Source organism: Molothrus ater, chromosome 6 (genome assembly GCF_012460135.2).
Source record: "Molothrus ater isolate BHLD 08-10-18 breed brown headed cowbird chromosome 6, BPBGC_Mater_1.1, whole genome shotgun sequence".
NCBI classification, from domain to species: Eukaryota; Metazoa; Chordata; class Aves; order Passeriformes; family Icteridae; genus Molothrus; species Molothrus ater.
The window spans coordinates 11,225,203-11,252,964 of NC_050483.2; the positions used below are offsets into that span (position 1 = coordinate 11,225,203).

The following is a 27,762-nucleotide window of genomic DNA, read 5'->3' on the forward strand; positions in this document are numbered from 1 at the left end:
CATGGCTGGGCACCGGGCACCGAGGAGACCGGGACAGGCGGTCTCGGCTCGCAGCAGCCCCCTCAGGAGCCGCGGCCCGGCTCGAACCGCCCCGTCACAGGAGCCGCGGTCCCGCACCGGCCGCTCCGAACCGAACCGAGTGAAGTCCTCGGCCCCGCCAACGTTGTAAGGGATCCGTTGTTTTAGCGAAAATCCCTCCCGCATCCGCGTCCCGTTCTCGGAGAGGCTCGAGTGGCTCAGCGAAGAAGGAGGGGTGCGTGGGAATATGGGTTTGCTTTGTCATGGGCATGGGGTGCTGCCGTGCTGGCTTTAGGGTGGTGGGGGAAAAGAGGAGAACAAAAATCCTGAAGATGTGTCAAAAATCAATATAAACGGAGCTGTCGCTCGTGAAAGGTCTAGGAAATGTCTTGTGAGGAGCGGCTGAGGGAGCTGGCGGTGTTTAGCCTGGAGAAATGGAGCCTCAGGCGGGGCCTGACTCTCTGCCCAGCCAGGGCAGGCCCGTCTGTGCTGCTCTGCCGGCAGAGGATCCCAAGAAACATGAGACAGGGAAAATTCAGATTAGATGTTAGAAAAAAATTTCACCGACAGGGTGGGCAGTCAATGGAATAGCTTCTTGCCCAGATTCAAAAGGCATCTGAAAGTGGTGCTGGGTGATGTGGGTTACTGGGTTAGGGGTTACAGGGACAGTGCTGGGTTGGTGGTTGGACGGGCTGATCCTGAAGGTCTCTTCCAACCATGACAATTCCATGATTCAGTGATTCTGGAGGCCTTGGCTCAGTCACAGAGTCATGACTGAACTGCTTAACTTGGTCCTCTGTAAGTCACTTCTGTAAGTCACTTCATCCTACAAGCATTTGAGCACTGAAGTAATTTCACTTCCATGAGTAGTCACGATGAAATGAGCAATGCTATATTTAAGTTAGTGAGTTGTAAAACTTCATTGGCACTATACAGTCATTCACTGTCATGCCTTCGTTCGGGGGACGGCATGCAGCGATGTACTTGAAATTTTGGGAGTTATTTTTATGAGAGGAATTTATTGAACAGTGTGATAAAATCATCAAGAAAAAATTTTCACAAACACCTCATCCTGAAATGACTCTGAAATGTAGGCACATATCAAAGAGAAAAGCAGAAATGCGAATGCAGAAAATAAGAAAATTTAAAAGTGATACAATTTAGAAAGTGCACTATCTCTTTACAGTTAAGTTAGACCATTTCAGGAAATCTAGGCTTATCTAGACTGTCTTTGCAAGTCTACAGACTTGCTTTAGTATATAATTTTCCCCATTTAGTGATTTTTCTATGATCATCACTGGACTAAAACCTGGGTTTCTCAGTTTCTCATGCTGCTGTTTGTTGTTTGGGTTTTTTTTTAACATAATGCTAAAAATTATTATTTACACTATGTAGCTTTTTCTTATTACAAGTGTGAAAATGAGCAACTAATTTATGAAACTAAACTGTGAAGCAGCAATGAATGTCTGCTTTTCTGTGTAAGCACAGGAGACATATGGGCCCAGATGACCCAAGTAGCAATGTGGAATAATTTTGGGACATGATGTCATATGCTGTTCTTTTATGAGTTGCTCAGATCTGCAGTCATACTCCAATTCTAGATGTTGCACAAAATGTTTAAAAAAAAAAAAAAGTGAAATACTGTAGGTCCAATACCATTACAAAATGCTGCAACAAAGTCTTTTCCCTGCTTTCCTGTCACGGCACAGATAACAAGATCAAAACTCTTTGTAGCAAAGGAGCAAAGCAATCATGCCCCCAGCCAGGGTGCTAAGCTGATCCAACAACTTATGAAACAGAATGTGTCTTCTCTAAAAATAAAAGTAAGTGCTTCAAAGGGCAGAGGGCTCGTGAGGTGCTGGTTGTGCATAATGCTCTGTGTCAGAGGTACAGATGTGAAATGCTGCAAAGACAAGAATGGGGTGGGAGCCATCATCAGCAAAGCTGCTGTGCCTCTGGAAGCTGTGCCAGAGCTGTTCCTGTTCAGATACAAAAGTGAGGAGGACAAAAAAAAGTTGTGCAAAAGAATGTGGAAGCAATTGCCCACCCTGAGTAGTCAGAAAAAGAAAACCTTGTATGTCCAGGAATGTTGGCATTGTCCAGGACATTTGTACTTGCACTTTGCTTGCCCAGAAGTAATAACAACAGCTAACTTCACAGCAGGATTAATTGCATAAATGACTCACAGAAAAAAATAAATGCAGGATTCAGTCAAGATGGACATTTCATGTCCACAGGAAGCCAAATTTAGGGGGAAACATCTCTGAGGTTGAAATAGGATTTCTCACACATCTGAACAATTTATCGGTGGGTCACATTTGCTGTGGGTAGTTTAGTTGGAGAGAGATGAAATAGTAAAGCTGAACAAAAACTGACACACCAGCAGTTTGCGTGGAGCAGCCTAAGAGGTGGCAAATGACCTCAAATTACAAGGGACTGGTGAGCTGTGGCATCCTTAACAGTGAAGTTTTGGTTAAATAAATTTACCCACTTCCATCAGATACTTTCTTTGAGCAGTATTAGCAGGACAAAAGAGACCTTAAGCCCACCCATCACAGCACAGCAATTGGTGAGGACTTTGGCCAAACCTGTTTAGCAAACAAAGGAGATATGAATCAATATCTTGCAAGATTCAACAAGATGAGTTGATAGAAAAATTTAATTTTGAAGTCAAATTTCAAATCACAAGAGTTAACATTGGAAAGAAGTATGTCCTTTAGCCAGATAAGCCACATCAAATTCTTGGTCTCAGAAGAGAACAAAAAGAAGTGTACGTGCTGCAGCAGGGATTAGCTGCCCAGAGCTGTTCTCTGTTGTGTAGGAATGCTCACAGGCTACCTCAGGCTGCTGTGGGAGAGCAGAGCCTCTCAAATTCTCTCAGAAAGGGCAATGTGGTATTGCACAGGCCTCAAATATTGGATGCAAATCGGTCTCAATTACTCCTGAAGATAAACACGCTCTCCTAGCCTGTCTGTCTTGGGGTTTGCAGTCATGTGTACTTTCCCTGGGAAGCTGGAGCAAAAACAAAGACAATGTTTGTCAGCTTTAATAAAGTAATGTGCTCCTTGGAGCTGGCTGTGGAGCACTGCTTGGCCTGTGTGCCTTTCTGGGGTACCATTCTCTCTACTGTCACTGAAAAGCCAGAAATCAGATATAAAGACAGCACAGCTACCAAAGATCACCACATTTGGGTGCATTTACCAGATGTTGCTAAAGAATCGTGCATACATTTTTTATGCCATCTACATATCCAAAAAAAGAAAAAAAAAACAACCCCAAAAAAAACTGAACCAAACCCCAAAGACAGTAACTGATAAATGCTGCTATCAGCTGTTCTGTGCTGGAACAGATTTGACAGCAACCAAATTAACTCCAGCTATGCAGAGCATATTCCTGCATCAACAGCATTCCAAATGTCAACCTAGGATTTAGAAAAAAAAAAAAATACTTGCACATGAAGATAATTAACCAGTCCTACAGATCCAAAGGGAGTTTGGACAGGAATGAGTGGATGAATCACCAACACCGAAAGTTATTGTGAAACTGCTTTTGATAAATCAAAGATGGCAACAGGAAGAAAAAGGTATGCACAGAAATATTGTGCTGATATGCAAAGTATGGAAAGAACTATTTCTATCAATCTTTTTTTAAAAGCTGAAATGGAATTAAAATATGAAACTACAAAATGAAACATGCTAGTCAATATATTTTGGTGTAAAATCATCAAACAAATGTGATTGTTTGAGAAGTTCTCTGGTTTGGCTGGAGTATGAAATAAATACCTTTCTTTGCTTTAAAATATGATAGTAGGCTATGACCCTGAGCACACACTGAAGGGACTGAGAACTGGCTAAATTGCAATTCTCAGTTAAAAGGGAATAAGTGAAGAGTGATTATTTAAAGGGCCAATTTTCTACTGATACCACTAGCAGACTCTATTTGGTACTTTAGGCAGTTTTGAAATAAATACAAAAATCACTGCAGATCTTTGTGAGAATGATGTAAGATTAGCAAAGCAATCCTGTGTGAATGGGACAGGAGTGTAACTTGAAAAAGAAACAGAAATGCACTTTAACACAGCCAAATGTGAAGTTACACATAAAAAACCAGAAAATGAAAGATTGGAAGGATCAGGGATACAATGGGCATGCAGGTTGGCATGAGCTCCCAGCAGGATGTTGTGGCAAAACCACAATTTTTGAGTTGAAAACAGCTGTCTGAAGAGGGGGAGTGGGAAGTGGTTTGTCCCTCCCTCTGGTGGGGAGAGATGGATGTTCATTGCCAAAGAAAAACACCAGCATTTATGGTTTTTAAGCATTTACAAATTGGAATGCATGAAATACCCCCAAAAGTTGTTTGAGATGAAGAGTCTATTCTCCTCATCTGTCTGAGACCTACTTGAAATGTCCAGTTAGGTTTAAAACAAAGATGTGAGGGGTCTTGGTTGCAGTTTGTCACTACAATTGTGCTGAGGTGAAACAGAGATTTAGCAGGCAGAGGAAGGGAGGTTCCTTGCAGAGTCCCTGATCTGGGGCTGGCTCCAGCCAAAGGAGCAGGATGCCATTGCATGCCCAGCTCATGGTTTCACAGCTCCCTTTAATCTCCTTTAGTCAGCTGGGAGTTGGCTTTACCCTTGAGGAGAACTTTGCTGAAATTTCTTCAGCATTTTTTTTTTCATGAGGAAGGCACTACTCTCCTTGCTTCACCCCACCAAAAACCCCAGGAGCCATCCCCACCCCCCAGCCAGATGGCAAGGCTGGAGCAGATGCTAAACCCTGTATCCAAACAGGTTTCCCAGGGGACAGATGCTGAAAACAAGATTCAGCCATTAGCTGGTGGAAGTGTCTGCAAGTGGAACAGCAGGAGTAGCAAGGCTGAGATGGAGCAGCAAAGAAACAGTTGCTGTAATTCAGCCAGGGTTATTAAGGTCCTGAGGAAATGTCAAAGAGATAGAGCTTTCTTAGAGCTTTAGATCAATAGTTTATAAAAAAAAATAAAAACACCTCAACAAACTACCAAAATCAGGAAATAGAAAAATCTCTGATGTGTGATTCTTCTGAGATCAGAAAAACTGGACATCTTGTTAAACATCTCTCAAAGATGCAGGAGTCCCTCATCAATTCTTATTTTTATCAGTTAACTCTGGACAGCAAGTTGAGGAAAAAGAGAAAGATCAGGAAGACAGTAGTGGGTACTGAACATCTCTTTAGTGAATAAAGTTGTAAGAGGAGCAAATGTCTAACAGGTGAAACTAGGGAGTCACTGAAGAAAATTCCCAGTGGCACTAATTGGTACTTTCTTTTCTCCAAGTGAGCCTGGGTGCAGTTCTGGAAGATATGTTTTAGTGAAAACACAAGCTGTGCTTCAGTCAAACCAACAAGCTTAGGGCTTTAATAAAAAACATGTGCATAAACCTTGAACAGGATGCTGGACTAGATGATGTGATGATGAAGTGCACAGTACTTTGGGTTTTGCTGTTTGCTGTCAGGTTGGATCCTGTCTGCTCCGAAGGCTGGGTTTGCACTGTGTGGAAGTGCAGCTAGTCCAGCCCACAGCCTGCTTCAGGCCCTGTGTGACAGACAGAGGAGCAGGAGTGTCTGTAACCTACGGCAGTTCCTCCTCCTCCTCCTCCCTCTTGCTCTGTTTTTCACCCTGTATGTTTATATTTCACAGCCCTGAGGGAAAATGCCACTTAGAGAGCTGCAGCATGGTGGATTTGTGACACCCTGGAGAGATAAGCAGCAGACAGCAACTGGTATCTGTGTCATTAAGATGACACTCACACTTCATGCTTTTTTTCACACTTTTGATACAGTTGCACAGGCACAGAAGTTACAAAGGCATCAGTGGAATTGGTTATACTGTTTTGAAATGAAAACTCAATGAAAACTCTGTGCTGAGGATCACAGGATTACAGTGTGACCTCAGAATAATGCCTGTGATCATGGTGTTCTCCAAGAATATCTCTTTAAATGCATGATGGGACTTGGTTTATTTTGTTTTTGCAAGGAAACAAGTATGTCCTTTCTTTACTGTTCCTTAAATAGGACTGCAAACTTATTTATTTTTTTTATGATTGCTCAAATGGACAGCTGTGAATCCAATGTAACATTGACTTTACATTTTGAGGAAGCAAATGGAAAGAAAATTTAAGTATAAGGGGTGTATATCTATGAATTAGGGTTCAAGCAGATATTGATTTTTAAAACACAAGCTTTCTAATGCAGTTTTTACAGCCAAGATGCAACAATAAACTGGAATTGTTCAGAAAGAATTGTGAAAATAATCAAGCTGTGGAACAGGCAAAAATTTCCAGAACTTCTGAAGAGTAAAAAAGGATATTTAAGCTATAACTTTAATTGTATAATTAAATATGTGTGCGAGGCTTATGCAAGCTATATGTAATTTATCAAGCTATAATATTTCATTCAATTTAATAAGACAGAGAGTTCTGTTTAGAATAATTTTAGTCTTTATAATCCCATCCTCTTTCCATTTAGATTGATTCCATAATGAGTACAGTAGAACAGGATTTTATTCTATTAAAAATTCACTCAGAATAAATTCCCAGCACCTAGGGAGAGCTTTTCATATGCAAGGAGCTACAAACACACATTAAGAATTTCAGTAATCTAGCAGCACAGTGCTCAGTGTGTGACCTCATGCAGTCACACAACTGCAGGCAGTGCCTCCAGGACACACCTGTGTTTGGGAAGTGTGCCAGCCTGGCTCCTCAGGAGCCTGTGAGGCATTTCAGATCTGTTAAAATGATTGACTTCTGGTGATGGCCACTGCCTTAACTGTACACTTGGGATTTATTATAAAAATGAAAGCACATTTTGGTTGTGCTGGCATGGTACATTATTCCTTTTTCTTACTTTTTCATCTTTTCCCATCTGTCTTTCCCTCTGTCCTTTCTAAACTTGAGGAGACAAAGCAAAGTACTCAGAGTAAAGTTTCTGGATTTCTGCATAGCACAGGGGGAACAGGGAGATAGAAAAGGAGTAATTTATGCAGGAAAGGTGTAAAACCACTTTGGTGGCTCTGCAGAATATACAGCTGAGGTGATCCTAGCTGTGTTAGCAGCAGAGGTGAAGAACTGGAGCTGCAGAGCCAAGTGTGTTTCTTGGGTCTGGCTGCAAAGGGAGGAGACTGACTGAGACAGGGTGAATTCTCTGTCTGCTCAAGAGGAAGCTCAGTGAAGGCAGACATCACAGAAAGACCCAGAGGCACACAAGGAAGTGCTCACAGCTCTCTGGGAGAAAAACTGAGATGAGATACAGAGTTTGTGAGCAGCAAGTAAGCCAGCAAGTTTATGTAAAAGTACTAAAATAAATATGCTTTGCTGTTTGAGTCCTGATTCATTAAGTGAATCATAGCTTTTGATACACTTTTAAAATAAATAACATTTCATAAAACTTACTTTTTCATGAAACTACTTTGCTATTAGAAATATTTCTATAAATCATAAGTCTTAGATAGCTGCTTATGTTAAAGGAGTCAAAAATAACAAAATTAGGATTGACAAACATGGAGATACCCTAGATAAAACAAAGATAAATAACAGAATTTGAGTGTATTAAAAATACATTTTTATAAAACAAAATTATCTTAATTTTCTTTTACTTGTATTTAAGAGGTTATCCAATTAGCACTTTTATTGGGACACTCATAGTTTTTATTCTTTGCAAAGCTATACATATTGCTGTCCAAAAGGGTTTTCTATTTGGTTATATTGTTTTAAATACCAGTGTTTTCTGATGTGACAAAAGCAGTCATAATGCTGGAAAGTGCAAACATAGGACTTAAGCTGACCTTTGTGTAAATTGCTAAAGAAATACAGATATGAAAAGGAGTGATGAAATTGCTAATACTCCAGCTGTGCAGAGGTCTGTGTTTCCTGGTGACTGTGGGTGCACCACTAATTGTTTATGTAGAGCAACAGGTGGAACAGCAGGAGCAGCTGCTCACAGATCCCCACTCCTGTGCCTTCCAGGCCACGGGCAGCCAACAGCTGGATTGAAATTCCAGTACCTGCAGCAGCAAGGCAGGGCAGGAAACACGAGAAGTGTATTGCCAGTGGCCATGTCTTTGTCTGAACAAGCCTCTGTGTCTTTTCCAGGTGTTTTGTGAAGTGACAAGGTGGAAAATGCCTGCCCCTCATTTCACCTTTGGCAGGCACATGAGTGATGCGTGCAGGACAACATCATGTTCTGAGGAGAGCTGGGAGCTGTGTCAGCTTCTCTGGGCGCTCCTCATAATCTTTGACCCCTGCTTGGCAGCATCCATCCCTCTGTCCCACTCCTGGCCTTTCCTGAGCTCAAGGGATTCCTCACTTCAGAATGTGAAATGGATTTGCATTCATGTTTCTGTCGGGTTGACAAGGTAAAATCGTGAATTGCTATAACTAAATCAAGGTTAGAGTTTATTAAAGCATTTGGATGCTATTGTATTGCCAGTACAACGAGTAATTCCACACAAAAATCAAAGACGCTGGTTCAGCTGCAGTAAGGATTTCTACAGAATAGTGCCACACCAGCTTCTTGTGGTTATTATAACCCCACTTATCAGTCTTCCTGATAAGTGTCCTTTTATTTTCTCCATGTTAGTCTTGCTCATTCAGCAATGATTACATCATATTAGTTCATAATGTCTTACTGAAGCACCTGACACTTCTTTTCTGCAGTCACTGGTTTTAGCCAATTTTGTTGCAGGGAACAGGCCAAAAAGCTGATCCTGTAGTTTATCCATAGGAAAAAGGGAACTGCTATTTCATGCAGTAAAAAACATGCAAATCTCTTTATTGGTATTTGTAGATCTGGATTTCTTCATTCAGCCCAGGTATCTGACAGGAAACTTGTCTAGGACTGGGTGGATAATGTTCAAAATTGAAATGGTTTCCCTCACAGAACTGCCTTAGGTGAAAAGAGTCAATTCTTATCAGACCATCCCCATTTAATCTCTTATCCTGATTAACAACTGATTTTGTGATGCTCATTTAGTATGATAGTAAGTGCTATCAGTCATATTATAGCTTTTGCAATTAATTTGATAATTTCCCTTAGGAATACACATACAGCAAATAGTTTCTGTGAATGTTGGCAGCTTTTCTAAAATATTTCAATTAAATCACATTTTCACCCTTCTGATATTGCTCTGAATTTTAATTTTTTTCCATTGCAGACTACTGGTTTAATGATGACGTGAATCTATTTCTTAAAAACTAACTGTGGGTGTGGCTGCATACAGCAAGGGTTTGTTCCTTGTGAACTGGTTATTGCCCACTCTTTATGGCTGTTTTCTGCAAGCACTTAGACCTTGGAGGTCAGATCAGGACAACACTGAGCACTCTCACTGCAGACATTTTGTACCTCACAGAAAAAGCAGCCTCGATGAAAATACGGCGTGACATTTGTACACATTATGATTAGACCATGCATTCTTAAATTGTCAATTGTGAAATGCATTGTTACAGGAAAAAAAACTTCTTCCCTTCTAATTTCAAATACAATTCATGCAATTTATCTGAAGTTGCAAGAAATCCTTACAATATGGGAAATATTTAGAAGTTCTAAACTTTTTCTCTGGAAGTTTTGCTTTTTTTTAAAGTAAAGCTGAATATTCTTACTTTTCTTTTATTCTGCTTTCTTCTACAAAGAAAGTGTTTCACACTCCCATATTACCTAAACACACTTTCCCATCTTTCTTTCCCTATCAGACTCGTTCTGCATTTTTTTCCCAAATCAAGTGTCTATCATATCACTTTTTCCCCAGCTATTTGCTGGTCTGCACTTCCAAAGGTCCAAAATTTTTCTTCTATCTTAAAGGAGTCAGAAAAGAATTTTTCTATCAAAAGCAAGGATCCTCTTCAGCAACAAAAGCAACTGTGCTTGTGAGCACAAGCAGGGAACAGCTTGGATTGGCCAACTGCTATAATTTGGGGTTCATTGGTGATAAGGAGAGATTCAGAAGCAGCACGAAAAACAGCAGCACTTCAAACTGTCAGTATGGGATGAAGGTTGATTAAACCATGTCCCTGATGTTTCCTCATCTAGCTTATTTCTTAAAATTAGAGGACAGAGTTAGAACCTTAAATCAGGGCAAATTGAAATAAAAGGAAGCTTTCTTTAGCACAGTGCAGCCAACTGACAGTCAACAACAAAATGCAGAAAGGAAATGTCAATAGACAGTTGCAATGATATTTTTAAGAACCTAGCAGCAAGAGGAGATCATTCAGGTCCTGATGAGTTCCAGCAGGAGATTCCACTTGGGCCTTTTGAGGACAGTAGAAAAAGCAGCTTAAAACCCACTTGATTGCACTCTGCAGCATTAATTTCTGTCATTACTCCAGCAGATCAGACATGGTCAAAGCTACACACCCCAGCATGTGTTCAACACTGGGAGGTGGCCTGAAGCTGATTCTCCAGACCAACAATCTTTGGTTCAACTGAGCTGAAACTTCAATTCCACATTTGTAAGAGCAGAATCTGTAATGGCATCTAAAGAAAAATTAAAATGGGTCTTTGTTCAGATTAAGGGTGGTGTTTTTAACAGCATGGAATAACCTATATTTGGAAACTTTTGCCCTCCAGATAGATATGTCCAGCTACATCGCTGCTGTAGATTAGGAGTCCTTGAAGGAACATACTCCTCTTAGCAAGAATATTTGAATTTTCAGCTATGTTAGTATAAACTCAGCTTCAGACAGGGTATAAATCTGATCATTACGTTTAATCCCACCCTAGCATTAAATATGAATCATGACTAATGGGTGTATGTCAGGATAAGGGCCTGTGCCTTCCCTGCACAGAAATTTACAACTGTGATCGTTATCACAAGCAATAAACACCAGCTTATAAATACCTCAGCTGCAGAGCAGAGCTGCGTGGCTGAAGCCTTGTGCAGCTGCCTTTGGGTCAAGCAAGGACTCTCCCTGCAGCTCCACATCCCACTCTCCTCTCCTGCTCCCTCCCTTTTGGCCTCCCCTGACCGTGCTCTGTTCTCTTGTGCTCTGTGTGGGCTCTGCTCTGCTCCACAGGTACCCCCAAGAGCTTTGAAGAGACTCTCAGCTGGAATAAGGTGCCAGGAATATTTTATTGCTTTGCAAATATTTTTGCTTCCCTTCGTACCTATCTTAAAGAGTTGACATTGTCTGAGTTCTTCGACATATTTGCTGCTTGAACCCATTCCCAGAACTCAGATGCTGTAAATTGGTTACAAAGACTAAGTTGGTTATTACTGCCAGGAGGACACCTGAGATTCCTTGTACTGTGATGAAAAGTCCCTCTTTTATTGGTATTTTTAGTAAGAGATTTGACTTTTTAGAGAAAGTGCTTTCCAAGGCTGGGAAAAAAAATAAAATTAGAAGTAAGGTCTCTGAAAGTTGGAACTACATTTAAGGAACCTGACAGAGCTTTCATGTTCCTCATTTGGGGTGGCATAAGATTATTACAGGGTATGTTTCACTCTTAAATTGCAGGAAGACAAAATAACCTTTAATTCCTGGTTTTTGCATTCAAATAGAGGATATGAGCAGACTGACCAGAAAAGTTTCTTTCCCTGTTTCATGTACTCCACTGACACATGCAATAGGAAAAAAAAAAAGAAGCTGGCTGTTAAAGAGGATCTATTAACTGTTAATTAGGAACAAGAGGTGCATCAGAATTGAGAATCTGGCTCTTATTTTTACTACTTGGAATAGAAACATCATAGTTAGCTGTTTTACTGTGTTCCTAAGTAATTAAGCAATAGTGAAAACAGGTGCACACTATTAAAAAACTGCACTTTGTACATTTGTACATTAATCTGTGTACAGTGTATTGTCTGTACATATGTGCAGTATGTAGCCAAAATGTACATAAAATGGACAATAGGACTCAAGAAACATACTTTCTATTAAAAAATACCAGGAGAGAAACAAATCTGAATACTTATGATCCCTGAGCTCAGATTCAACTCATTTTAATGCATACAAGATCTGCTCTCACTTGCTGTTTAGTAATTTTTTCAGCTTCTGTCCTTGAGCACTGACTTTTATAAATAAAAGCTTTCATTAACTCTCCTTTGGTCTCCAAGAAACTTTTAATCCTTCATTCACACAAACAGCTACAAATAAGTGCTCATTTCTATTTATCTCACTTGTTGGTGACATTTTTTATTAATTTTGATCAATACATTTGCATTCTACCCCGAGTTGTCTCCTGTGCAGCTGGTTATTCTCCAGTTACATCCCCAGACCCCTCACTGCCCTCACTGTACGTGATCAAAGTATGAGCTCAGTAAAACACACCAGCCCCCCGCCTCCAAGCACACAGGTTTATTTGGTTTAAATGGGAATTTAGATAGAATGACAATAAATGTTTGAGGTTTAATTTCTTGCCATATTTATACAAAATAAAAATGCCAAAACAATGCAGTTTGCTTTGTGGTGGTCAAAAATAAGACTAATATGGGGGGAAAGGGTTCTGAATCTGTACTTCTCACGAAATTATACATAAGATTTTCTTGTTGATTAATGTTTCTGGTTGTTATCATTTCCAGCTAGAAGCTCTCAGGAGCAGGATCACTCTCAGTCTCTCATCCTCCTTCTCTTGCTGACAATTAGCATGACAGTCCACAAAGCATCAGCAGTGTCAGTGCCTCAGCCGTGTGACATGGGCTCTATCAGTCCACCTAGGAGTGATTTAGAAAAGAGGCAAACACAAATTTCTGTGCTGAGGGAAGACAACTCTTTCAGTCTGACAGAAATAAAGCATTTCATCCAGCCACCCCCAGAAGGAAGTGACTTCATGGAGCTGACCACTTAGCTGCTGCCCTGACAGATGTCAATCTATTTCTATTTCGTTACTTTCCACCAGGTCAGAAAAACTTTTTTCTTTTTGGTTCACAGATATTTTGAAAGAACTCATACTCTGAGTTTAAGGTGTATATTCCAAAATCCATTTCATATAAAGCTTTTGGCCCATTCATTCTCTAGCCTCTAAGTACAGAGAGAGAGTGCTGCTCCCACTGATAAAATCTCTGAGCAAACTCCAGCTGGAGACTGGAGTCCTCCTCTCATTTCTCTGCTGGACAAAGCATTCTGCAGTGTGTGTTCCCTGCTAGCTGGGGATGCTCCAGAGACAGGGCAGGTTTTGAGCTGTTAAGTTATACATTATATACAGGGGATGCTTTATACACAATGAGAGTAAATCTGTTTTCAGTCCCTAGCTATGGTTCCTAGTGTGCTGTGGAGTGAAGCTGTTCCTGGCAGTCCTGATCTCAACCATGAGTCAAAAGTTTCTTTGATACTCACTGAGTTCCAGCTACCAAAACTCTTTATCCTCTGAACACATACAGGGTGTAGCCTACGGCAGTATTTTTCATTCTTTGCCTTCTTTCCAGTAAGTAAATCTAACTTACTCTTCTAAATAGAGTTCCTGAATTATTTCACTTACAGAATGAGCCCCAAAGAACATTCCCCAGACATGTCCTTTTTTTCTTCCTGAGTGAGTGCAGAGGTTCTGCTGACATTTGTTAGGTGTGGACATCTTTGTAGGGGACTATTCAAATTATCAGCAGATACTAAGCACTGCTGACAATTTCAAAGTTTAGTGAAATAGACAACACATTCACACCAGCAGCACCCCCCAGCAAGGGGACCAAGAACAGTGAAGAACAGTTTAAGAGTCTGCTGCTAGTTCAGTCCAACAAATATAATTTGTGCAGTACATATCAACTGCAATGTGAGCTAGCTAATGAATCCTTAAATTTCACTCTGGCAGCAATTCAGAGAGCTGGGGCTCCCTAAAAGTGAGGGGATTAGAGTTATCTTCTCTATTTTTAATGAGACATACACTAACACTGTGAGCTTCCTGCAGAATCAGCATCCTGGGAATCATCTGCAGGCCATGTGCTTTCTACTAAATGGAAGGGGAAACACAGAGCAAATCTATATTGTTGAAATTGCTTGTTGGGCATTTCACAGTGGTGTCTTGGACAGGGGAACTGCAGAGAGTTCAGCAAGAATCAGAAGTTGCTTGGCCTGTGTGTCAGTTCCCCTGCAGCTGGGTTACACACAGGGGCTACACAATACAGAGCAGGTTAATTAGAAATCAGACATCCCCTGGAGCAGGCTCTGCCCAGCTCCATGGCTCTGAGTGCCTACTGAACAACAACCACACCAAACTGGGATTGATACCCCACTGAATGAACAATCCACCTCACCAAAATGAGGCATGGCCCTTGCAGCATTTAGCATCTACAGTTTTAAATTGTGGTACTTATTTTATTTATGTTTTTCAGTCTGCCTCTTTCCTCTTCTGTTTCAGGATGACTTGGTAAAGATTCCTCTGCATAATAATCTGGTTTCTGATTTTGCTTCCAACATTCTTCAGTTTAGTATCTATTTGATGCTTTGTCAGAAGTTAGAGAGGAAAGAAGTCCCAGTGTTTGAATAATTTTACCTGGAGTTTCAGAAGTAATAACCAAAAAGAGATGACAAACATGATGTGCATTTACAATAGGGGGAAAAGTGCCATTTTCTACAGTGTCAGCAACTCCCATCTTGCTAGTATGTACAATTTTCTAGTGAAAGGGTTTGAAAAAACAAAGGACTCCCTCATCTGGCATCAATGCCCAGAGCAGCAAGTTCACAGACCTAACTGGCTTCTCAGGGCATTGAATTCCTGATTTATCGATAGCAAATATTAAGAGCTAATGACATGATTTAATGAAATAACTTTAAATAATTTAATTCTAAAAGAAATAAATTCTGAGTAAATTATAGCTTCCCATGGAATTTGCTCATGATTTGAAGCTTTATGTGGAATCTGACCACAATTTATAGCTTGGATTATTTCCTGCCACTGGATTTGGCAGGGACTGTACTTGTGTAATAGCATATTAGACTATTTAGATCTTAAATGAATCATCAACTTCCTGTAACACCAGCGAGTTTTGTACACATAGCAATAAAGCCATGCTTTGGAGAGCTCTGCTGTGTGCTGGTCTGCATCTACCTCACGGCTTTGGGAACATCTGTGATCTTGGGAAACTCGACCTGTAAATACCATTGCTGTGAAACAACTGATCTGCTGGGTCCTGTATCAGCAATTTAACAGCTCTTGAGTCATGGTGTAAAGGTGGAGGAATCAGACAAACGAGGCTGAAGTAAAATCTCAGTGTCCAGCTCTCCCAGGAGAGCTTCCTTTTCACAAGACCCTGAGGAAAGGTTGGACATTTATAAGCAGACACAGCTGGAAAAGAGACGAGGGGGAGCCACAGTGGCTCCATCAGCCAAGCCGAAGGTTGTGCAATGTGCTGTCCGCAGGGTTCAGGGCTCTCCCTGGAGAACTCTCCCTGTAACACTCTGTGCTGCCCGGGCGCTTGGAAGGCTCCGGGATCTGCTGCTGCCAGGAGGTCGCAGAGGAAAAGGTGCTTCGAGGTCGCATTCGGCTTGAAGGCCACGGAATCTGGGAACGCTGGGACGTGCCCTTCTGGCTCTTCTGCGGGATTTCAAGCGTTCTTACTGACAGGAACGGACGTGAGGAAAATTGCGGGGCTGATAGAGGAATTATCCTTCTTCCCGGCAAATAGGCTTTCTTTTCGAACGAGAAGAACAAACGCAACAAGGTTCCCCCTTTCCTGGAAGCCCGGCACTGCTCCAGCGCCAGAGGCACCGAGGGGCTCCCGCCTCCCGCTCCCTGAGGGGAGATGCCGCTCCCTTCGCTGGTGTAAAGCCATTACCGAGGGCAAAGGAGCTCGCAGACGGGATAAAGCAGCTTTATCCCGCTGCTCTGTGGCACGATCGACGCTGCAGTGTGGCCAGGGAAGGGAAACGAAGCTGGGGAAGGGTCAGGAGCGCAAGTCCTGTGGGGAGCGGCTGAGGGAGCTGGGGGCCTGGAAAAAGGAGTCTCCGGCGGGACCTATGGCTCTGCAAATGCCGGAAAGGAGGGTGTGGCCGGGCAGGGTCGGGTTCTTCTCCCAGGAAAGCAGCGACAGGACAAGAGAACACAGCCTATAGAACTTCTCCTCGTGTGCCAGGGGAGGTTCAGGTTGGACATCAGGAGGAATTTCTTCACAGAAGAGGTGATTAGACACTGGAATGACTGCCCACGAACGTGGTGGAGTCACTGTCCCTGCAGGTGTTCAAGGAACCACTGGACGTGGCACTAAGTGCCATGGTCTAGTCGACACGGCGGTGTTCGGTCATAGGTCGGACTCAATGATCTCAGAGGCCTTCCCCAACCAAATTCCTGGGATTTATGTGATTTCTCCGCAGCCGGGAGAAATCTCCCGCCGCCCGCACTGTATTTACCACTACTGAGCGCACCCCCGTTACCGTACATACCCACACGGGTACGCCCAAATGTCGCGTTACCGTATTTACCGCCACTAACGCGCCACCTCATTTCAAGGACGTGGAGCCCAACACGTGCTCCCGCACACCACAGCAAAGCCGTAATGCCCCGAGAAAAGCGCATGCGCCGTGCGGCGGCGGGGGCGGGAGCGCGGCCGCGACCCGGTGGGGTGAGGAGAGGAGGAGCGGCTGGTCCCGCCTCCTCCTTCTCCTCCTCCTGCCCGCGGCTCCCGGTGCTGTCGGTCCCGCCTCCTGCTCCCCGCGGCTCCCGGTGCCGCCGAGGCCTGCCCCGGCCCTGACTCGCCGGGCCCCGGGGCGCCGCAGAGCCATGGCGCAGCGAAGGGTGGCGGAGCGCGGGCCTTGCCAGGCGGCGGCGACGGCGGAGAGCGCCAGGCACCAGCGGCAGCTTCTGGAAGGTGCCGGGGGCTCGGGGCGGCGGGAGCGGGGCTGACCTCGCCCTGGCATCGGACGGTGCCCGGGACGGGTGTCGGTGCTCGGGACGGAGCCCGGTGCGGCTGTCGGTGCCTCTCGGCGCCTCGGGCACCGGCCCCGTCCCGCGCGGGCACTGGGGCGGCCGGGCCGGGCCGGGCCTCTCATGGTGCGTGTGGGGTGAGGCGGCTCCCGCCCCTCGGCGGCCGAAACGGGGCAGCGACCCCTTTTCCTTTTCCTTTGCGTGAGGGAAGACGCGTGGTTCCATGTCTGTATGTATGTATGTGTGTGTGTGTGTGTGTGTGTGTGTGTGTGTGTGTGTGTGTTGGTGTTATTCCACTACCGGCACGCCTGAAGTATTTGAAAGTGGCAGAAAGCACAGTGGGCTGAGTTTTCCTTTTTTGCCCTATGAGTTGCTTATTTGTTTATTTATGTATAATTAATTTTGCTCCTTGGAGAAGGTGTTGTCAGAATAACCCCGGTTACAGTGCAGTGGAACACGTTGCCCAGAGAGGGTGTGGAGTCTCCCTCAGTGGCGATGCTCAAGAGCCATGTGGATGCCTCTTGTTCCTGGGATGACCCTGAGCTGGGAGGTTGGACCCAGTGACCACTGTGGTCCCTTCCAGCCTGACAGCCCTGTGATTCCGTGCTTGGAATTGCTTTGTGGATGCTGCCTTTGGCCTCGGCTGACCCGGTGCACACCTGTGGGGTCGCACTGACCTTAAACCTAAAAAACCTCACAGCCGATAAAATTGCCAGCTCGCCCAGCGGGCTCCGTGGGTTTCGTCATCCAGTCGCTGCATTTCACAACAGTGAGGAGTCAGCGTGACCCACTTGAGTGCTGTGTGTTGGCATTGTAGCTGTGCCAGCGGCATCTGCGAGGGAAAACACAGCCTCGGCTCTTGGAGTGTTCCCCAGGTGACCCTGGCTGTGAAGCTGGCTGAGCCTCCAAGTGCCTGAGGAGAGAGTGGTTTAGTACATAACACACCCCAGTGTGGATGCAGAGAGTACTGTGCGTGGTGTTCATTTCAGTTCTAATTCTTTATGTATATAGTTGCATTTGTGTTAATGAATGTATTGCACTTATGTGGTCATTTTGATAAAAATCTAAAACACAGAAGAGGCCTAAAATGTCATTGTGTCACTTACTGTACTCCCATTGCTTCCACTACACAAGGACTTAAAGGCTAATAAACACTTATGTATATATATCCACATGAGTGTAAAATATGTGTAATTCCCAAGACTAGCACTTTATATCATAGGCTAGCATGTGTGTGTGTTTATGTAGATTTCCTCCTAATGAGTGTGTCTCACCTAACTGGCTGTATCTGGTAGTCTTTCATTGGGGGGGGAGAACTCCCAAAATCTGTTAATGAGCAGGTTCTTAAGTTACATTGTACATCCTGGAAATTTAACTTCAAGTTGAATCTCTAGTTAATTAGACTGGCAGAAGATTTCTGGCAAAAAGGAAAACATTTGTATGGCTTACATTGTTCAACTCTGTTTTTTCTCTTTACAAATGTATTTATTTATTGAGGCTTAAATTGCTATGGATCATAAAAGGTGACTTCTGTGGAATGTTTGCCAGCATAGAAACTTCCAAGTTGTTTGAAAGTTTTCAGGGAATGTGAGCAATGTGTGTTATTGAAAGCATTGGTTGGGAGATGTCTACAGAGAGTTTACTTTAATATTTCCTTAAAGGACAAGTTTGAAATCTGTTGTAAGTTGAGGGATTGCTTTTTCTTGTTTTGTTTTGCTGTTGCTGGGGTTCTTTCTAACTTTGTTTCATGTTTAATTTCAGGGAAAGCTCTTGCAGAAGGTGGATCAGCTCGGACATCACTTCTTATTTTAGTGTCCATCTTCTTATCAGCTGCTTTCCTCATGTTCCTAGTATATAAAAATTTCCCACAACTTAGTGAGTAAGTATGTTATGAAAGTTTAATTCATCAATTTATTTGATTTTCAGTATCAGACTGTAGAGGAGCCTGCATGGGGAATTGACATAAACGCAGAGAATTGTTCTTGATTTGAGGTTTCTGTTGCACAGTGGAAATCCTGTGCTCTGAGGTGTTACCCCCTGGTACATTATCAGTGGTAACTGACTCTTCTTAACCACCTTCAGCTGAGAGCAGAGTGTGTTTGGTTCAGGCTGAGTTCACTTGAAACTTCCTTGTGCCTTGGTGAAACTGGAGGCTCTCACCAAAAGGGGAATTCCTTCCTTCCTAGCTAAACTTTGCCTTCTCTTTTTCTGCGTGTTGCACCCAGTGCTTGTGTTGGGATGGCAGGTGGGAGCCTGCTTGTCTGACAGCATTCCTTTTCACTTTTAGTAGTTGAATTTCTGTCTGATTAACTTGCTCAACAAGGTCAGTTGGCAATGGCCCATCCCAAAGCCTGATACAGAGGGAGCAAAGACACTCAAGTGTGCTGCCCAGGGCTGCACCAGAATAAGGTGTGACATGAGATTTTGCCCTTAGAACTTTGTTTGTGAGGTGAAGTTCTGCCACTCCTGCTGCACTTCAGCTGTTCTGACCCCAGCACTGAGGCAGCTGCAGTTGGTTTTGGCTGAAATGTTGGCTGCTTTCACTTGCCAAGGTTTGCCTTGCGCAATTTTTACATTTTCATCAGTACTTGGTAGGGAAAAAAAACCCTGGGAAAGAAGCACATCATTGTACTGAATAAAAAAACCAGCTTGCAAATATCTAAAATTGGGGATTTTCTAATATAAACCACACTGTAAATATTAGGTGTTCATCTGAGAACATTATTACAACAATAATCATGGTTTGTTTGCTGAAGCTGTAATTTGGTGTTGTAGTGTATCTAATTATCTCTGTATTCAGTAAGTAATTATACTACACTGTTTGATTATATTTCCATCATTCCTGCTTTTTTTTTTCCTCTTCAGAGAAGAAAGAGAATGTATAAAGGTTCCTAGAGATATGGATGATGCAAAGGCCTTGGGAAAAGTCTTGTCCAAATACAAGGACACATTTTACGTTCAAGTGTTAGTGGCTTATTTTGCCACATACGTTTTGTATCCTTTTGCTGGTATAAAGGACAGTTTTGATGTAGTCATGCTGCTCTGAAAATGAAAAATACAATTTGATAAATTCTTGGTCATGGGTGAAGTTTAACATACCTAGGAGTGTCTACAAAGAGACACAAATATTTTAAACTCTTGGAAATTTATAAACTTTTCTCTGTGTATTAGGCTTAGTCTTACTTTAGTGTTATGATAACTTTTAAAATAAAGTGAACTTTGAGGTAGAAATTACTGTTTGCTCTAAAAGAAAACTGAGACTACTGCTTTACTCTTCCTTAAGACATTCAAAGATAATTCCACATAAGGGTAATGTATAGAATATTTAGCAGTATTTCTGAAGGAAAGTATTTTGAGCCATCTTTCATCCCTACACTGCCCAAATTCACAAAACCAAATCTGTTTTCTTTTAGAGAGACAAATTTCTGAAGTACTTTCTGTCCAAGGAGACACAACTGTGTTGACTTCTTTTTCCTGAGTGCTGAATATATTAATTAATCATTAAGCACACTCCTAACTGGAACACTTAACTAAAGGTTAATAACTTTAAAGCTGTAGAAGAGGTTTGTGTCACAGTTTTAATGCAGGAGGCTTTTGTAACTCAGGAGAGTCAGGACTGAACGTGCCATCGAAAGAATGAGCTGAAGGATAATTACTCAAGTATTCCACAAAAAGTATTTAATATTTCCCAAATTATAGATCTAGGAAGAAAATTAAAATGTTAGCTTACATATTAACAAGGAGTAGAATATATTGGCTCTTTATTGAGCTGCTCTAGCAGTTCTAGATGTGATAACCTTTATTGTCTCTGACTGTGGTCAGTTTCCAGGCATGGTACAGTTACCTCTGAACCTTGACATGGCTTAGCAAAAGCTGTACTGGCTGTAGTGCACTCAGGAAAATTACTGGGCTTTTTAATATTTCAGTCAGTTCAACTTGAGTAAAATAGTGTACAGGGTTGTTTTGCTTTATAACTTTTCTATCCAAAGTGGGCAATGCATCATAGTCTCAAGTATAGCTAGCAAGCCGTAAGTCCAACAACCTGCTTGCTTATGCTGCAGAAACCTAATTTTTGCCTTTTAAAAAATTTCTGACTGAGATTAGTGTGTTGTAGTTAGTGACTACACCAAGCCTCTTTGTAAGGAAGGAGTAGCTGCCTTCATACATTTCAGTCTTCCATGAAACTTGTGCTTATGGGCTTGGACAGGCCTGTGAGCTTTCCAGAGAGAATGTCTGAAACTGCGCATCTCTAGTCAACAGGGTCAAATCAGAAGCCAGTGTTTCCTGGAAGTCACAGTAAATCCTCTGTGGCAGTTGTAGCACAGATAAAGAGAAAAATGTAGTCAGCTTTTGTTACTTTGTGACTTATTCTTTGTATGTGTAGTGATGGATCTGTATCTTGTTGCTCTGTGCTTGAGCTTCTTGTGCTACTCCACAAAAGGTTTTTTGAAGTAAGGATCTTGAGAGGCCCTGCCTATTTATGCTTTTTCTAATTGTAAAATGTATCATGACTGCTTACAAAACTAAGAAGCATGTAGCTTTTTAGAAATGTGTTTTTCCTTAACTAAGATACACCCAGCTTGCAAACATTTGCTATTCCTGGGTCTATATTCCTCAGTATCCTGTCAGGGTTTCTTTATCCCTTTCCACTGGCCTTATTTCTTGTTTGTTTGGTAAGTATGGAAAGTAGTTTGTGAGGGCATATATTCTATCCATTTGGAATACAACCAAGCATCTGAGCAGCTTCCTGTTGGAAATGATCAGTCTGAGACTGGCATACACTTCACTTTCTGATAACTATTGAGTTCTTACTCAGCTCTGCTGCAGGGGTGGAATTACACACAAAATTCATTGTAGCATTGGGTGATGATCCAAAACACTGAGCTGTTCCTCCAGGTTTTCTTAATAATGAAGACATTGGAGTATGATTCAGGCAGAGCTTCCCATACTCTAAATTTGTTTAGCATCTGTCAGAACCCAGCTGTAATTTCACTACACAATTACTGTGGTTTTATTATCACACTGTAAAATACATCTGTTTTTTAACTGGCTTGAATATGCAAGAAGCTTAGTTTAAGATTTGAAATGTATGTTATCAACAAGCTTTAAAATATGTCATGGGCAAAAAATGCAATCATAATAAGCCTTAGTATTGAGAAGGTAGGGAGGACCCTGTTCAGTTTTCATGTTTAAATGTCTTTAATGGCATTGTGCTTATTTGCAAAGGTTTCACTGTTCGAAGTCTTAAAACTGCAGAAGCACTCAATATTAACTGATAAGTAATCAATGTTTTCTATTGTGAGTGTTGAGATTGGTCGAAATGCCTTGGAAATAAACTATCTTGGGTCAACAACATTCTCAGGGAGTGTGTCCATAGTGCTGGAGGAGAGCCCTAATGGAGGGCTGCATGGAAACCTGCTCTAGCCAGGCAGTGTAATGAATACAGACACAAGGCTGACATTAAGAACAGTTTCTGCTCATTTGTTTTCTGGTTTTTTTTAGTGCTCAGGACTTGGAGCTTCATTCTGCTACATGCTGTCATACCTAGTGGGACGTCCCGTTGTGTACAGATATTTAACAGAAAAAGCAGTAAAATGGTCGGAACAGGTAAGGTTTCTAGAGGTGCTGGAACTTACTGTACAAAATGTGCCATGGAATAGTGTGGAAAACTGGGAGGTCTTATGCTCAGGTATCGAGTTACACAGAAGGGATTCTGGAAGCATTCCTGATTTTATGGTATTTCCCATGAGAAAGTTGTTCTAACCTAGGTAGTGTTTGCAACTGATCACCCCCCTGGTTTATCTAGTGTCAATAGGAAACCTCTGCAGTTTCAGGTCACTTCAAGTAATTGCTCTCTTAGCATTTGCAGTAATGAAAGCTGGGTTTGTATCTTTGTGCTGGAGGAACCTGTAGCTGTATGTCTGATTGAAAAACCTTAATTTGAACATGTTATTGTAGTTGGAGCATTTAGAAAATTTTCTTAAAGTATCTGGTAACATTAGTTTCAGCAGGTCTTGATGTGAGGTGAACCTAAAGGTTTTGCTGTACAGAAATACAGTGGGAGTTGTACTTGACCTTATGTGTCTTTAATTGATACTCTGAAACATTTGAACAAATTTTTATTTTTTGCAAGTATGAAGAACATGTACTCTGTTCAAGACTTGTTTGAATCACATAAAAGTGCTTTAAACTTGTTCCTCATTAAATAAGATATGGATGTGTGTCTGGCACAATTGACCTTGTTAGATTTTACAGTACCACTTTGACTCTTGACCCAAGTAAATCTTAATTGCACTGTAATCTTGAGGCTATTCTGAGTAGCAAATGGTTACTGTTGCCATTAGTAGAATTGAATATGTGATTTAAAATTGCATGTGCAGCTCATATCTCAGTGTTTCCAGGTTAATGGGACTGTGTCATGCTTATCATGCTTGCATATTGAGGTTAAGGCATTTTATATACAGCATTAATCAACATTTAAATATTGTCCTTTAAAAAAACCCATGGTGCTCCTGATTTTAATGTTACAGTAAAATCTAAATTTGGCTAAAGCTGAAAAACAGGGTTGTGACTGGGATGAGCTGCCACGTGAGATTTCAGGTGGAATTGCAATCAGACCAGGATTGTTTTTAACTGGCTGAAGCTTAAGCTTAGTGCAGGTCTGCCAGGCTAGGCCAGAATTGTGGATGCTCAGCTATCCTTGCAGCTTGGCTCGAGTTGCACTTGCTGTGTGAAAGGGCTGAGATGGGCTTTGAGAAGGAGAGGAGTTTGTTGTAGCATTGGTGTGAGGAGCTGGGCTAGACCTGAGCACATCATTAAGACTGTAAATGAAGTTGGGGGTGTTGTTGCTCCTGGGTAAAAGTAACCTGGGCACTGTGACCTCTGGGGAGACAGGCTTTGGAGCTGTGCTGGAGCAGCCACCTCATGCAGTGCAGAGCTGTGACCTGGCTGAGTTTGCAGGTGAGGAATGTAGCTGTGTTTCAGGCTTGATCACAAGTTAGGACGGAATGGCTTGAGGAACAAACTTGATTGCTGGTTCTTGGAAAAGCTTTAGGAGTGGGATGACAGGCTGGCTGTGGTGGCTGGGCTGTGGCTCTGCCTATGACTCCTTTGCTGCTTGAGCTGGCTGAGTCAGTCAGACACATCACCACTGCTCTGCCACACACAGCTATTTCCAGACTGATCTCAGTGTGTATAACAGGTGACTCACTGGGCTCTCTTCCCCACATCACACATTTTTAAACTGATTTTTATGTTTGCAACATGTGAATGTCTATAAAATATAGGGGTAAAAACTCTTGAAACCTCTATGGTTGTGTATTTTTAAGGCAGAGATGTTTTAACCAAAGTTTTGTTTCTTTGCTTTTGTTTTGGCAGGTTGAACGACATAGAGAACATCTCATTAACTACATAATATTTTTGAGAATAACACCTTTCCTCCCCAACTGGTTTATCAATATCACATCTCCTGTAATCAACGTGCCATTGAAAGTGTTTTTCATTGGCACTTTCCTAGGTAAGAATTGTGGCTAGTGAGCCACAGTTTGGGGTGGCTAGAAGAAGAGCCATACACTATAGCTATTTTAATTTTTAATTTTAATGTGCTTTTTGGCACATTTTTGCACATACTTTTTAATCTGATTAGGAAACAATCCAGTATTTTTCCTTTATGAACTTTATTAAAAAGTTCATTATTTTTCCTTTATGAAAAGTCAGTTTGTAAAGAGATAACTTGAAATCTGGAGAGTCTGAAGAGCAGAGATTATTTGCTTAGTCTCCTGTATTTGAGTTTGCATTAAAAATACTAAGAATGGCTTAAAACCGTTTTTTTGGATAAAGGTTTTTTATCTTTGAATTCTGCATTTACTGCACTCTTTAACAAAAAAAAGTACAAGACAACAAAATCTCAACATTCTGGTGTTAAAATTGGGATGAGTAATAACCTAACAAGCTGTTTTTTCATCCTTTCCTTGCTCCAGGTGTAGCACCACCATCTTTTGTAGCCATTAAGGCAGGAACAACGCTGTACCAGCTTACAACAGCAGGGGAAGCTGTTTCCTGGAACTCTGTTTTTGTCCTCATGATTCTAGCCATCCTCTCCATCCTACCAGCTCTGTTCCAGAAGAAGCTGAAACAGAAGTTTGAATAAGGATCAAACTGGACCAGAATTTCCCATATTTCATCTCAGGATCAGCACTTCTGATATTTGTATATTTGCTTTTCTATTGGATCTTAAGCAATTATAGGGGAGGCTTGTGATTGATAAGAATGTCTTTAAATGAACACATGGCCTTAGACTGAAGGAAATGTGTTCAGAAATGTACTGCATATAGTTTTGTAACCAAACACCAGTGTTTTACTTTGGGATGGTGTGTGTGTGTGGCCCTCAGGATGAGGGAAGTGAGAACATAGGTGTAACATTTTGCTCTAGTTACATGCAGAGCAAAAACTGTGATGTAGACATAAACTACAGGTGATGCTCTCTAACACTTGCAGGAAAACCCCCTGAACAATTCAGTCCAACTTTGTTACATTCTCTGTAGGCTTGCATGTCATCTGCTCTGAGAGCATTTCTCACTAACAATATTTCCCTTCTTTTTTGCCTTGGGGAGTTTCCAAATAATGTAACGGTGCTCACTCAGAAACAAGGGTTCTTTGCAGTACTTTAACTACAATGTTATTCTCATCCTGGTTGTTTACTTCTATTTATTAGTGCTGTATGGAATTAAATACTTGAACCTACATCTGCTTTACTTACTGGATTAACAAAGGCAAAGTGTCACTTCATTCCCTCTTGTCCCTGTAAAGTTTTATTCTGGGAGCAGATATAGAAAGGGAGGGAGCAGCTTAGAATTCTTATCTTGGCCTAGCTGATGATTTTTAAGTTCTAATTTTCATTTTTTAATATTGATTGTTTTGCCAATATTTCACTTGCATAGATTTATCCTGCCAACTTAAGGAGGTGATGGTATGATTATATAAAACTTGCAGTTTTCAAGTGATTTAAAAACGCTTAAGCAATGTAATGTTACCATTTCTCAAGCAATATGTAAAGAGTATAAAATTTCTCATTGCAGCTTGATTAGCTAAAAGAAATGTCAGGTACACAAACTGGTGCAGTTCCTATCAAACAGCTGATCCCAAATAATGTTCAGAGCACCATGGAACAGGCTCTTGTGTCAGTGTATATAAAATGGGGGTCCATTGTCTGCCAAGGCAGTGACCAGCCATGCCTCACCTTCAGTAGCAGTGTGTGTGTGCTCTTAGTAAGGTACAAGGTACCTTCCCCTGTGCTTCCAGCTGTGCTTGTTTGTTGTGTTGTCAGTGGAGCCCCATCAAACAAGGCCCTGGGCAGTGAGGAGTTGGGCAGCACATGGGTGTTTTATCCAACTGAAACCTGTGCTGCTCACGTGGTTTGAGCTGATTCCCCAGCAGTGTCTTGCTGGAAAGGGATTCAACACATCAGCATGTGCTCCAGTTCCAGGCTTTGTTTGTCTGTGTCCTCTGTTAACTCGTGATCATATCATAGATCTTTGAGATGTAAGAGAACAGTTCATGAATGTGATCATGTAAAAGGTACTGACTGGTACCTTTAAAGGGTTTATTCGTTTTTGTAACATAATGTTAATTGACTGCTTCGTCTCATCACAGTATTACTTGTAAATATATAGTAAATATTATTGATACACCATTTGTCTTTTATTTAAATCCAGGCTGCACAGTAAATGCTATTTTTTACATAACTATATAAAGGAATTTATATCAGTTCTGTTTGCAAGTTTATTGTAAGATCATTCAGCTCCAGCAATTCTTTTGTTATTTAGAATTTACTCTAAAAGTGTACTTTGGCATTTAAAACTGATCAATGGTTACTTTTATTGCTGCCATTCTAATCTCCAGAGCTCCTCTACCCAGGGGATTTATTCCATAGTAAACCTGGATGTGAATTGAGCCATGTGAGCAAGTGTCCCCTGGATTACTGAGTGTGAAGCTGCAGTGGATTTACAGCCTCCTTTTCTGCAGAGGTAACATCTCATGCAGATGAACTCTCAGAATAAATTACCTACCACTTATTTTACAGTGGCTTTTCTCAAAATCTGTCTCAATTCCTGGTCAGTTACAGAAGCTGCTGTAACATCCCTTCCATGCCAATGTTTTGGTGGAACCTTGTTGCTAAAGAAGGAGCTGAACTCTCTTTTTAATCTAATGTGACTTGTGCTATCACTTGACATTTTCACTGGTTTCTGTGTCACTATGGAGATGGGATCAGGCTTTGCTCCTGAAGACTCTGTTACTGTTGTATTTCAGCCACAAGACTGGCCTCCCATCACAATAACTAAAAGCCTTAAGACCTTCAAAAGGTTCAAAATAGGGTTCTTTACTTTTTCAAAACCTTAACATTTTTTAACCCATCCCTTCTGTGTTTGTCTTCAGCTGCCAGCAGCCTGAGGTGCTTCCCTATCCCATGAGGACTTGTGAGCATTGTGCAGAGTAAGGCAGGCCTTGTGGAAAGCAAAAAAAGCACTGTGCTGTGGGTACTGTACTAGCCTACTCTTTCCTTTAGGGAATCCAGCAAGTGATCCAAGAGATAGCCATAACATTTGGACAGAAAAACAGTGGCTACCATGAAACAAACCAGGACATCAGAAAGATGTAGCTTTGTTTTTTAATTGCAAGGGATTTTTCAGCTGTTAGGTGACCTGGTTATCTTTTGGAAGCTTTTTTGTGATACCTGCATGACATCATTACTAAGTGTCTCTTGCCATTTGATAATAAAGCTGTTATATAAAATCTGAAATGCTGTATTTTTTGATTATAATGAAGCATTCTGAACTTCCCACTAAGCTGAATTTTTTATTAACCTGTTTTAAAGGGCTGAGTTCTTCTTAAATGGGATTTTTAATTATTGATTAAAAGTTAAACTGAGCTGATT

The 27,762-nt window shown here is 41.7% G+C and overlaps 1 protein-coding gene across 2 annotated transcripts; it reads left to right on the forward strand.

Annotated features, from left to right (window-relative positions):
• The first annotated feature begins 20 nt into the window (after nucleotides 1–20).
• On the forward strand, nucleotides 21–27,627 carry TMEM41B (transmembrane protein 41B). Of its 2 annotated transcripts, XM_054515155.1 has the most exons (8): nucleotides 21–253; nucleotides 8,141–8,403; nucleotides 18,591–18,708; nucleotides 19,695–19,823; nucleotides 21,409–21,502; nucleotides 22,332–22,436; nucleotides 24,207–24,345; nucleotides 24,809–27,627. In XM_054515155.1, exons 3-8 carry the CDS (start codon nucleotides 18,671–18,673, stop codon nucleotides 24,976–24,978), a joined length of 675 nt encoding a protein of 224 aa, XP_054371130.1. In that variant the 5' UTR covers nucleotides 21–253; nucleotides 8,141–8,403; nucleotides 18,591–18,670; the 3' UTR covers nucleotides 24,979–27,627. The 2 variants fall into 2 exon arrangements, with proteins under 2 accessions (XP_054371130.1, XP_036240437.1); XM_036384544.2 differs by lacking the exons at nucleotides 21–253; nucleotides 8,141–8,403 and adding an exon at nucleotides 16,521–16,773.
• The last annotated feature ends 135 nt before the right edge of the window (nucleotides 27,628–27,762 follow it).

What these genes read in the sequence shown, in the direction of transcription:
- TMEM41B (XM_036384544.2), top strand. Translation starts at nt 16,686, where the DNA reads ATGGCGCAGCGAAGGGTGGCGGAGCGCGGGCCTTGCCAGGCGGCGGCG. An exon ending in AATTTCCCACAACTTAGTGA is followed by an intron (nt 18,709 to 19,694) that starts GTAAGTATGTTA and finishes TTTCCTCTTCAG; the next exon opens with AGAAGAAAGAGAATGTATAA. An exon ending in CCTTATTTCTTGTTTGTTTG is followed by an intron (nt 21,503 to 22,331) that starts GTAAGTATGGAA and finishes GGTTTTTTTTAG; the next exon opens with TGCTCAGGACTTGGAGCTTC.